This window comes from Python bivittatus, unplaced genomic scaffold (assembly GCF_059951505.1).
Source record: "Python bivittatus isolate LINGU-HERP-01145 unplaced genomic scaffold, Pbiv_v1 ctg000580_np1212, whole genome shotgun sequence".
Taxonomy (NCBI): Eukaryota; Metazoa; Chordata; class Lepidosauria; order Squamata; family Pythonidae; genus Python; species Python bivittatus.
Window position 1 is genome coordinate 8,922,999 of NW_028277087.1, and position 13,009 is coordinate 8,936,007.

Genomic DNA, 13,009 nt, shown 5'->3' on the forward strand with positions numbered 1-13,009 from the left:
TTGAAAAGTGGCAGCAATTTGTGTTTCCTCCAATTCTGGTATTATTTTTAGAACTTCTTGTCTACGGGGAGTCCAAGGGGATAGGAACATATACAGAGCAAAATTCTGCAATAGAACATAAGTTCCGAACTAGAAGGTTATAAAGAAATAAAAAATCAATTCCAGCAGAACAATCCAAATATTCTGCTCTATCTACATGTGGTCATTTTGCTTCTTAAACCTACAGCTATTTCCCCAATGACCCTGGACTGGAATCACTCAGGTGTGTTGTGGAAAATGTTGCTGTTGCCTAGATCAGTGTTTCTTAACCTCAGCAAATGTGTGGACTTCAGGAAGATGTAAGATATGAACTCAACCATGATTTATTCCATAACAAATAGTTAAACCAGCCATGCCTTAGTGCAATGTTTCTCAACCTTGACAACTTTAAGATGTATGGACTTCAACTCCCAGAATTCTCCAGCAAACCTTGCTGACTGGGGAATTCTGGGAGTTGAAGTCCACACATCTTAAAGTTGTCAAGGTTGAGAAACACTGGCCTAGATCCAACTGTACAGCTACCATTACAGCCAACTAAGATCCTTTGAAGCCAGCTCCTGCTAATGAGGTTCCTTGAATTATACTCTGTAATCTGGAAAACTTTCATTGGCTATCCTGGATACTATGAACTCACCTTGGTCACCGCCATGGCAGATGCATGACCCCAGATCTCAATTAACTGCTGATGTCCAAATCTAAACTCTTCTAGGAGCTCCTTCTCAATAGCTGCTGCTTCTGCTCTGCTGCAGTAGAAGGAAGGGCAGGGGAAACCACAGTTACATTTCTCCAGAAAATTCCATTTGCACGTTCTTTCAAAAGCTAGGCTGTAATCAAAGCGCTGGAGGAATAGTCTGATGAATTTCTCACCAAATGACTCAAGAGAATGTCCACATTCAGAGGTAGTTTACCTCTGAATACCAGAGGCTAGGACAAACAATAGGTGGTCTTTATCACAATGCAAGAGTTGGTCAGTCTTTACTTCTGATCCAAAAATGCTATTATATTACCTTTGAGACTTGTAGAGAGTAAGAATGATGACCTTGATGGAAATATGTAAGAACCCTTACCTAGTTAAAGGGGGTTGAAACATTTTTTTAAGCCCTGAGAATCGAGATAATATTCGGAACTGATTCAGGCAGATGCTTCCCTGATTCACTGGAGTATAAGAAGTGGGAGGTGGTGCAAGATTCTGTTATTCTAGCTAACCCCAATAAAAGTAATTCTAGTCTTTCTGTGGAGTGGATTTCCTGGTCTGGTCTACCTAGTGGGGCTGGCAAGACTAGACCTTGTGCCAAGGGGAGGGGGAAAGGGGAGGGAATCTTCTGATCTGATTCAGCAAAACTCTTGTCATGCCCTTATTTGGGAGGATAACATGTCTTCCACAACTCTGCTTGCAGGGAATCAACATTTAAGTAATTGGGGGTTGCCGGGAACCTATGACTACAGCCAATCTTCTCATTGAACTCAACCGTGGACTTGCAAATTCCAAATGTCTTTCTTTCCAAAGAGGAATTGGGATATTAGGAAGTCCTCCATGTTTTTTATTTCCAAATGTTGTGTAATGCCCCATGTACATGCTGCTAATTTCCAGCGTCTTCCTGTCTTATCTCATCCTTGATATCTTGGGTATACAGCCTGAGACCCATGGAGCAAAAGATTTAATGTGGCCCAAGAACCCTCTAAAAGTTACCATCCAATCGTTATTTTCCATATGATGGAAGGAAGACATTATTAAGTACATAGGGAACAGTAATATTCATTGAATTTAATTCATTTACATTTAGTGACATCAGATTTAAACTAAATTTCATACCTGTCCTGACACCACTCATTTCCTTGTCTTATCCATTTGTATCTTGGAGTACATCTATTTAGACACACCTCGACAACCAAATGTGCCCTTAGCTTAAATCTCTGCTCTACATCAGCTTCGTAGATATTTGCATTGGAAGGATGAAAACACTATAAAAAAGCAACTTCAATGTGATTTGTATGTATGATTGCTAGCAGAGTCACTTTTGTGTGGTGTTTTATGGCCCAGTGGTCTGAATCTGCCTATAACCTATGTTTACACCAGCCAGCCAGATGTTCACATACAGTACTGTACAATCTGTTCAGTGGAGTCCTTGGTGGTCTCTGAGCTTGGTTGTTTGCTTACAGATGTTTCATTACTCAACTAGGTAGGTACATCATCAGCACTCAGAGAGCACCAAGGACTCTGCAGTTTGATCCTGAGCTACATATATTCTCTTCTATTGGAATCTGTTCGGGATATGTTAAAATAATGTATCTGGAGATTTTTTTCCCCCTTATTAAAACAATTGGGCATTTACCAGTGTATGAAAATGCGGCAATGGCTGTGCTCCTGTATACGTGCCTTCAATCTGTCATGTCTCTGTTCAACCTGTAGCAACTGACCTTATAATTAGGTTTGCATTTAGACAATAAAAAGCATTTGGCTCTGTGTGTGTGTGTGTTCATTTTAATTGTACAAGCCAAAACCAGGGTCATTTGGCTTCCAGACAAAAAGTGGTACAGACCGTTCCCCTCACCCCATTCTTCTTCCCTTGTAGCAATCTCTGGGTATTCCATTGCGGTATGGGAGAAGCCACAGGCAGGAATTTGTACATGGTAAAAGTGAAGACAATACCCTGATTGTTCTATTCCTGGCTCACAGCCCCCAAAACCCTGGCATGCGATGCAAAGGCTAGGGCGAGGGATGGAAAGAATTGTTCCCATTTGTCAGTTCATTCAACCCAAAGGATCAAAAAAGAGGGGGAAAGGTCATATTACTGACCATCATTCTTAGACAGCATTAACCTGAAAGGGAAAACTGAGTGAGGTGGGTATGGAGGAAGCCTTGGGGATCTGCCCCTGGCATTTTAATCTTTGGGAACAGAGAGCACTGCCGTTAAATAAGTTCATACTCTGGATGTAAGGATCGAATGGAAACCTGGGAGCAAACATTACTTCACTGATTTCAAAATATGATCCCCCAGGCTTGTTGCATTTGTCTTCCTTCCAGAACTCCTAGGGGGGAGCCCCTGGCCCTGATGCCACCCATGCTCATAGATCTTCCCTATAGGAGATAGGGGGAGAGCTGGGAAACTTTTCAAGGGGGATCCCACAAGCTTTCAAAGAGGCCCAAAGACTCAGAGATGCAGAAGTCAAAGACCATGAGGAGGTAGAGACAAGAGGAGTCCACCATGCTAGAACTAGAAGCCTACTAGCCTGAAGGCAAACACTGGGATTAAATGGGAACGTAGATATTATGGTGGAACAGCAAGAGGACTGAAGCTGATGGAATGAAGCGGAGAACAGGATAGGCAGGTGCGTGTTGCTTCAAAATAAAAGGATGATGCTGATTTGCACGAGGCTTACATTTGATATAATTTATATAGAAAAGCACCGATTTAGGAATAAGTACTTTATCTTTAAAAGAAATACTATGCCTCTTATTAGATGGATGGAAGTAATTTTCCTGCCATTCACTTACAGCATCTTCTAGCATCATCCAGCCATCACTAGGGAATAGAAAGCCCTGTCCTCTGTACTATGAGTCGGTCCAACAATAAAGACCCAAAGAGCCTTTTTCAACTACCTATAGTACTACCACTAGTACTACCTATAGAATTGTCCACATCTTTTCTTCCCATTGCAGATCCCTCTCCTGCCTTGATTGCCCCTGGTCCTTGTCACTGCCAGTCTCTGGATTTCCTTCCAAGATCATGGATGACAAAGCCAGACCAATTTTGCGTGGCTGGAGTTTGTCCTTGGATGATGTGGGAAGAAGGGGGAAATGACCAACACAGCTGAAGGTGGGCTATGAATCTAAAAGCAGGAACAACAAGAACAACATGGCAATACAGCAGAAAAAAGATGAGGGTTAGGGGAAGGGCCCTTACGAGCTGGTGATTGAAATAATGGTTCCCATTATATCGGAGAGAAAGAGGGACACTATGGGCGGGTGAAAGGGTAAAATATAGGAAGGGGTATATGATGAAAATCTGTTTCCTTTCTCCATTATCACACATTCAAAGCGGATACACACCGCCCATCCAGCTATCCATTCACGCACAGAGAAGCTAAATTTGCAAAGGTCCTTAGCCAGATCAGATAGAGGTGGGCTGCCTTTTGGTTAACAAGAGCCACATTTAATCTTTGGGGAGTGGGGCAAAGGACCACAAACTGGGTGGGGCCATATTATACATGTGGGTCAGGCCAAGGGTTTTTTGGAGTAGTTTTTTAAGATTTTGTTTTCTGGGCTGAGATGTTCCTGTCCTACTGGCCAACGCGAGAATTGAGAACCAGATGGATCTCAGAAAGGCCTCTTTAGTTCTAATCTGGGATAAAAACATAATCTTGAAAACTGTATTCTTTCAGACATATAATGAGTTAATTAAGGTGGAGTCTCTTTGAAATGCTTGCTTCTCACATTCCTAACCTCTGGGCTTTATCGCTTCTTCTCCCCTAAACTTCACTCCTTCCACACTTCCATCCCACAGTCTCTCACAAGTCCACGCTACAGTTTTCATGCACTTCCCCCTTCAGAACATAAGAAATGGTGCAGTCAGTTTTCAGGGGGATCTAATGGCCCCAAAATGGGGGGTTGGGGGCATGTAGCCCTAGAGTTTCCAGTTGCTCAACCCAACCTCACAGCTGGATTTGCACAGCAGGCTAAGCTGAGTTTTGAACAAGGTTAGTTTTGCTTGTTTGTGACTTAAGGCATAGGCTGTAGCAAGTGCGTTAATGTTCATTAAATAATTCAATGAAAATGGTGCATGCATGTGTACGTGCACGTGTGAAAATGGAGTCACACAAGTGCACAATCCTCCACCGCCACCCCCTTCTTTCCACCTACACAGCTGTTCAGTAAAGGCCAACTGAGGTGCAGAGAAAGGGGCAGAGGAACAGAGCATAACCATCAATCTCCTTCTTCCCTGCTATTTACTGATGACCAGCTAAGCAGAATAATTGGCTGAGTGATCGATTACGTGCCATCAAGTCAGTGTCAACTCTTAGTGACCACATAGAGAGATTTTCTCCATGACGATCTGTCCCTAACTGGTCCTTCAGCTCTTCCAACAGTGCCCCATCACCCCTGGAACTGAGCCCATCCAGTTCCTGCTGGTCATCCTCTTCTTCTCTTTCCTTCCACCTTGCCCAGCATTAGAACATTAGAGCAGAGTAAGAAATGGGTTTTCCCCCCCCTAAGCATCAGGGCTGCTGCTACAGCAGGAACAGAAGATGGAATCTTATCTCTTCACTAAGATAATTCAAATTCTGCACGGTGTTCAGGTGACCGGCAAGGAACCCCTAAGCAGTAATTTTTTAAAAAGCTGTAGTCATGGATGCTCCTTCTCCTCCACTGTTTAGCTGATGGGGAGGGGGGAGAGATGTTGGGGGGGATGATTAAAAACTGGAGAGTTTACTGTACTGTGGTTATTACTTCTGTGCCTGAGGTAAAACAAGTTATTTATTTATTTATTGCATTTATAACCTGCTCGTTCCTGATAAAACCAGCCTGCAGCAGTCTGATGTTACATTTCCTGGAGGTTATGTGTGTTAACTGGGGAACACTGCCTGGACTATGCACAAAATGCCCCAGAGATATGCCCGTTCTTCAAGGCTTGCTGGAGATTATGGAAGTTGACCTAGAAGTATGCACATTTATCTTTTTCGTGCACAGATTACAGTATATCATTCCCCATGAGGGCTGGAGGGAATGTACAGAACATGCAGAACTGTTGGTTGGGCTATTTATCACTTAGCTAATATTACACCTAATCTAACATTGCTAATTAAATAGTCTTGGGGGCTTAATCACAACTTTGCAAGAAATAGTAAGCTGAAATTTGAGAGATATGTTGCCCATAATCTCTCAATGACTCCTCAATATTTTTCCCCCTTGCCTCTGTCCTGAACCTTTCCCAGTCTTGTGAATTATGCCTACAAAGGGTCTTCTGTGACTCCCACCTTCCCAAGGAAATTACTGTCACAATGTTGTCCCTGTGGTTATCATTTTAATTTGTACATCTGTTGACAGATTTCTTGCTCGAGAAAGATCAGCTCCTTTGCCACGATCCCTGGGAGTCTGATACCGAAATGGAGTGGGTGGGTGCATATTCATATGAATCAATGCTCATGGACTGTGAAGCACCAACTCATGCTCAGCCAGCCATGTTCACACACTGCAGCTGATTTTGAACCACTGACAACTTCATTGATCATTGGACCTGTGGACAATTATATTAAACCAGTAAAAGCCAGGCGGTTGCAGAGTAAACAGATAACTAGGAGGCACGATGGAGTTTTCAAAAATTAGAGACCTCAAAACATGGTCGTAAGAATACGAGCGTTATAAAAAAAGAATCGCTGTTTTGAGCTGTGAAATGTTGGATGATAAGGCTATATAAGTATTACTGTTCATGTTTACATCAGCTTCCCTTTGATGGCCACCTGCAAGTCCTGGACTTTAATTCCCATGATCCCCAGCCCGTGCAATTGGAAAAGAATGGTTTGCACCCTTGTCTCTCACCCACTTTGCTAGAAAGCGCTTCCAGAGACTTTTTTCTTTCTGAAAGAGACTCCCCAAAAACAAGCATTCCAGCTTGATGGATCCTTTGGATCTGTTGCTACAGTAACAACGGAACAGGAGGATTTTTTTTAAAGAGAACTAACCCGCTTCAAGCAATACAGCAATACACAAGCAGATCCTGGGCTTCTATTAGCTCTATAGCCAGTTCTTTGCCCCTCTTGATATCCAGTCCCCATGCTGCTTATCATAATATAACATTTCAATTTTATTTTTTAAAAAGGAACCTTCCAGCAGAATGTCTCTTCCCTGAACCCTAGAAGCTATTTTGTAGGATTGTGAGCATGTACAGAGTGTTTTTCCCCTTTGGGAGCAAAAGCAGAGGATCCTATCCTATAAATTCTCCTTTAAAGGCTTCTTTCTTATGCGTTTCATTCAAGAAGATTCAGTGGCCGGCGGGGGGGGGTTCTTCCAAGCATGCAATGCCCTCCTGCAAAAGATTTGTCAAAAGACTGTAGAGAATTCTAAATGAGTCCCCCATTGGGGGGAGATGGGTGGGGGACAAATTTAATAAATAAATAAATAAATAAATAAATAAATAAATAAATAAATGCATGAAAGTGCATTGCCCTATTCTGTATACATGCATATATTTTGGGGTGGGGGTCCATCCTTTTGGTCCTTCCCTGAAAGGTATTCTCTTTTCTGATTTTTTTTTCTAGTTGCAGTTTTTTTCTGGTTGGAAAACCTCTTATTCTGGGAACTTCATGGAAGAGTAAATTCTAGCCAACAGTAACATTCAAATCAACTCTATGAGCTTGAATTCAGAAGGACACCAGCCTTCACCAGCAATCAAACTGTTAAGCATTAGAAAGAAAATGCCCCCCCCTTCCATGCACACCTCACCACCCACATTTCACTCACGAACGCGGCTCCCTTTATGGTCACTATGGTGATCAGTGGCAAGGGGGTACACCAAGCTATTCACACAACTCTGTCAAATTGCAAAGAGGGTGGAACAATCTTCGTTGCCATCTTGCTCCGGGGTGGGGGGTGGGGGGGGTGGATGGTGGTTTGAAAAACCACCTCTTCTTCTCACTACCGGGTTTCCAGAGGTTTTGGGAATGTGCTTGTGGAACTAAGCCGAGAGAGAAAACTTGCAAACAGCGATCGATCGCTGTATCCTTCTGCTCTGCACCTTGCGTCTCTCGTGAACATGCAACAAAAATGCGTATTAGGTGGGCAAACGAGACTTAAACAGTTATTTCTTTTCCTTTGCTCCATAGCCTTCCTTTTCACTCTCTGCACAACCTAGTTACATGGAAACAGGCCCCAAACTGAACAAACTTAGGGGCCAAGCAGGGATCTCCCCAGTCCCACTCGAAAATGTGAACCGACATTCGCTGCATGAGACTGCATGTGGGGAAAAAAGTTATGGGAGGGGGGGAAAGAAGGGGTCAGAACTGACACTATCATCTTTTACTCATTTGCGCCTCGGTATTCGAGGAACTAGCAACAATCCGATCGTCTCAGCCAGCGCGTTATCCCCTGCCCAGTGAGTGACTATGCAACCCCAAAATAACCCCCTTCCCATATGCAAAATAGGGTGCGACGTTCACAAACTGATTTCCCTCTTTAGCCCAACCCTGTTTCCACAGCAGCTCCTCAAGAACTGAGGCTGTGCCTGAGTGCCCATCCCTGCCAGGATCCTCCCAGGCTGGTTTTCCTGGGACAATCAGACTCCAAACTAGTTTCACTCCTTTCCACTGGGTTAACAGGCATGGCGGTGACTCACCTCCTAAATGTTCTGCCTCTGCCTCCCATCCCAGCAGGCACAGGAGCCCTGCTGGGAGGGAAAACATGGCAACATTCACCCCTTTCACTGCACAGCCACTTACCTAAGATAATGAAGGGGCTGGATCGCCTTCTTGCTGTGAGACGAATTGCAAATGGATTTCTCCATGGCAGGAAGGGAGGGAGCCTGTCTTTCCAAGTTCACACCTGGGGACCCTGTTCCCCCCACCCCCCAAAAAGGCCCTTGGCGGCTTCCTCCCTTCTCTCCTCTAGTGCTGACAGAAGATGGGGAGAAGTAATGAGATGAAATGAAATGGGCAGCGGTAACAATTTCTTCTCGGCTGGCAGCTTGGCCAATGTGGGCACCACCGGAGCACGATGGAGTTTGATTGGCTGGCTCTTCCGAAGAGGAATCAAAGGGGGGAAAAGGCTTTGCAGTCACCCAATGGAAAAGCAGGGCGCGGGGGGGGGGGGGAGTGGTTAACCCTTTCTGCTCTCCAAAGGGGGGGATTAGGGTTGCTAGTCTTCTCCACCCTCCGCTCTCTGAGTCAGGCTGGCAAGGCAGATCTGGAAGAAAAGGTGGAGTGGCAGTTACCCAGGAGACCTATATCTTATGGGGTGGTCTTGGAAAGTTATCCAGGCTTTTTGGGCCACAATTTTTTTTTATGACAATAAGACCAATTGCCACTTAGGCCATTATATTGGATCTATGTTGGCCTAAGTTTTCTCGATAACCCAAATGGCATTTTGAGACATAAAGAACTGATTGTTTTCTCCTTGATGGCAGCCTGAGAGGCTGCAGCAAGATCCTGGAAAACAGGAAAGGATTTGAACATTGCCATAAGGCCTCCTGAATTTTTCCTCTTTCTTTTACTCTGTGTAAATGTGTTTTTATAAAATGTATAAATTTTAACTGTATATTTATTTATTGTTCTAATATGCTGTAAGCCGCCCAGAGTCCCCCATTGGGGGGAGATGGGTGGGGATAAGTTTGATAAATAAAAATAAATAAATAAATGTGGTAGACATGCTAGAAAACTGGTCTAATAGAAAAATGGACCTCAAAATGGCAATCTTCCGATAACGTAGATTTTTTTTTTTTACTTCACCTGGTTTATACTTGTCATTTATACATAACAAAGGCATAATGTTTGCTTGAGTGTTCCAGATTCCTAGATAATCTCATTAAATCAGCCTGTACGTCTCGTGCTTCTATACATACGCCACTGTATCATTAATAAATTGAAATAAGTCGATAGACATTCTTTGATAACATCCACCTTTATTATCGTTATTATTGCTCTTGCTCCTGCTGATGAGTTTTAACCAACTCTCTTAGTCAGAAGATCCAAGAAGGAGAATGACATAATGCTGCATAGAGGGGAAGCCAAACAGCTGCCATTACAAAGAGAAAGATTTGGGTCACCCACCTCTGCCACCAGACTGCAAAAGTTATGAAGAGGCGGCGTTATTAGTGTTCTGCAGCCTCTGTAAATTTGGGGGGACATTAAGGTGAGAACATGGCTCACAGCTCACCTGGCCTACCGATGTGACACCTAAGCAAGGCTTGTATCTTCCTCTAACTTGGTTCCCTCGCAAATTGTCTGCTGGCACAGCTGGCAATCATTTTTCTCCACTTCCACCAGCGACAGTATCCCATATACATTCTTTCCCCTTAAAGTGTTTATCATTCTTTTCTTTTTTTTTAAAAAAAGGAAAAAATGTATTTTGAAGGGCAAACCTGCATCAAAGATAAGGCAAGGAAGGAAGGATGAATGTTATGATCAGTCTACACCAATCCAAGCAGGGCAGAACTTGCTCCTGCTTCAAAATGTGTGGAATACTTTTTTCTCCCATGCTCAAATGTGGAAAAAGTACAGCAGGAAGACCTTCACAAATTAGAGCTCTTGTTTAGCAATACATTTGTTTTTATTCCTAATTGTGACATCTAAAATTCTGTGAATGGGGCACTGTCAGGCAGTTCTTACAATGGGTTGCTGCCTAGGACTTTAGGGGGGGAAAAAAGGAACAAACAACAAAAAAACTAAAATGGAAAGGTGAGGGTTAACATATTCAACAGCGTGGAACAGTGTTTCTCAACCTTGGCAGCTTGAAGATGTGTGGACTTCAAGGCTGGCTGGGGAATTCTGGGAGTTGAAGTCCACACATCTTCAAGCTGCCAATGTTGAGAAACACTGGCATGGAAGGATTTTATCCAGAATAATCTTTGAGGCCCTTCCCACCATCTCAACTCTGTCTGCCCAAGGAATGCTTGCAAAGAATGTTAAGAGTTCTCTCCACCTTGCAAGATAACAGCAAGGAGGGACTTGTACAGGTCCAGTAGGCATCTTCTGCAGGAGCTCCCCTCTCACAGAAACCCCTCACACCAGATACAAGATCTGCCTCCTTGCTTGCTGCTCGTTAAGCTTTTAAAAACACAGCTCTTCCAAACAGCACTTAAAGACCAAGGTGGGGGTTACATGGTTGTACCTGGGATAATTGGGGTGCTAGTAATATGCATTAATTCATTTTTCTTCCAGTTGGTTGTTCTTTTGTGCTGACTTTATGGCGATCGTGTAGTATGCGCAGATCGTTCTGCGGCATTTCCTAGCTTGTAAGCTGTTGAGATTTGCAGTGATCAAAAGGGTGTAAAGCCTTGACGAATAAATAAATGCCTCCAATGGGGCCTGTTAGTAAGGAGTATAAGACGGGCAATGCAAGTAAAATTATATGCTCTCAACAGCAAAAAGGAGGAACTTATATGTGCAAAATTCCAGGGTAGTGTCATCACTGATAGAATATGGTTCTTTTTTTTCCTACCAAAAATCTTAAACAATATACAGTAGTTGAGTTTCACTCAGGAGCTTCACTGCAATTATCTTCACTGTTTTCCTCCTGGATTCGCCAGGAGAACGTCTTGAGGCAGTGGCAGAATTCAAACACGTGCCCCCGGTTGTCGGCTTGATAGCTACGCCCAGGCAACTTTCTCAGCCAAAATTGAAAGGGGAGAAATAAACTCAGCCGCTGACTGCAGCACACACGTGCTCTCACGCTCCCCATTCCACGAGGGGATGCCTGGGAGAGATAATCCATCGCATTCAGTTTTGAGTATTTGCCCCAGCACAAATCCAGCATCATCTGCCTAGGAAGAAATGCCTAGCCTGGTCTGAAGAAGGTGGAGGCAGCTCTACTGCAGTCTTAATATTGTTTTGAACTCAAACAGGATGATGTTTGCAAGCTTTGGATATTACCATTCTGGTGAAAACCTGGAATGTTCTCCAAGCAAAAAAAGACAAGGTATTCCTTCTTTTGCAGTTCCCAAGATTTCTTGTGTCAAAAGCACCCATGCTGACTAAAAGGCTGCAAGGCTGCATCTTAGACAGTGTTTGCAAAGATTCTCCTTCATCCTAGAGGTAGGCAATCTTCTTTAGATCATTAGATTTACATTGGGAGAGGTTAACATTCTAGAGGATTATCTGCCTCTAGAATCCTTTACGTGTTACAGAAGCCTCCGTTCTTACATTCATTTCCTTGGGAAAGAAGAGGATTTGATCCGGCTGACAAAAATTCAGCTTTAGAGCATACGGAAGTGCCTCCACTACACTGGCAACAAGATTCTCTACCGCTGAGCCATTTGCTCAGACCCTACTCTTTTGCAGGTTTCTATTTTTTAAGGAGTCAGGGTTCTTCTCCGAGAGCTGGCAATGGTGTCCTCAGGAGGTGTTTCTGCAAGGCGATCACTGTTGTTCTTTTGGTCCTTGGGAAAGTGAACAAAAACCTCGAGGGTGGAAGAAAAAGGCCAAGGAAGAGATTATGCTTCCATGCATCAGTTGAAAGGGAGGGAGGAAGAGGAAGGAAAGGAAAGGAAAGAAGAGTGGAACAAGTATGGAAGGAGGAGGCGGAAAAAGGAGAAGGAGAAGAAAGAAAGAATGTGAAGGAAAGGAGAAGAGAATATGAAGAAAGGAAAAGCAACGTTAATGAAAAGAGAGAAAGAATGAAAGAAAAAATGAATGTATTTATTACCCCTCACACTGGACAAAAAGATTCCTTTCCTGCCCAGCAGAAAGTAAAAGCAAGTACAGTTTAAGGAAAATGTAATGAGAATTATAGCAAAAATGAAACATTTCACAAAATGAGCCAAAGCAACATGCCAAGAACAAAGGCTGTAGTCTTAGAAGAGTCAGGTCATATATCTGGAAGCCCATCTCCGTGATCCAGAGCACCTTCTAGCACAGTGTTCCTCAACCTCAACAACTTTAAGATATGTGGACCCACTCCCAGAATTCCCCAGCCAGCATGCTGCCTGGAGAATTTTGAGAGTGGAAGTCCTGACATCTTAAAAGTTGCTGGGGTTAAGAAACACTGTTCTAGCAGCAAAGGCTACTGAACCTCTTATGGCCTCCTTCGAGAAAGGCAAGCCAGGTGCCTTTATCCACACTTGAGTAGCTTCCTATTCGGACTGTTGCAATGAGTTCCTGTTCTTGGCTGACCTTAAAAAGCTAAGCAGGGTCAGAGAGAGTTAGTACTAGGATAGGTAATTACCCAGAAGTATCAAGGTTGTTGGCTAGAGGAGTGTTTCTCAACCCTGGCAATTTTAAGATATGTGGACCTCAACTCCCAGAATTCCCCATGCTGGCTGGG

At 43.5% G+C, this 13,009-nt stretch overlaps 1 protein-coding gene across 1 annotated transcript in view; it reads right to left on the minus strand.

The window, feature by feature from the left end:
• The window catches only part of YJEFN3 (YjeF N-terminal domain containing 3), a 28,864-nt gene extending 20,224 nt beyond the window's left edge, over window positions 1-8,640 (minus strand). The window contains exons 1-2 of the mRNA XM_007440269.3: window positions 8,473-8,640; window positions 674-782 (exon numbers count right to left, since the gene is read on the minus strand). Coding sequence (XP_007440331.1) covers window positions 674-782; window positions 8,473-8,537 — 174 coding nt within the window. The 5' untranslated portion in view covers window positions 8,538-8,640. The remainder of the gene's footprint in view (window positions 1-673; window positions 783-8,472) is intronic.
• Window positions 8,641-13,009: the final 4,369 nt, after the last annotated feature.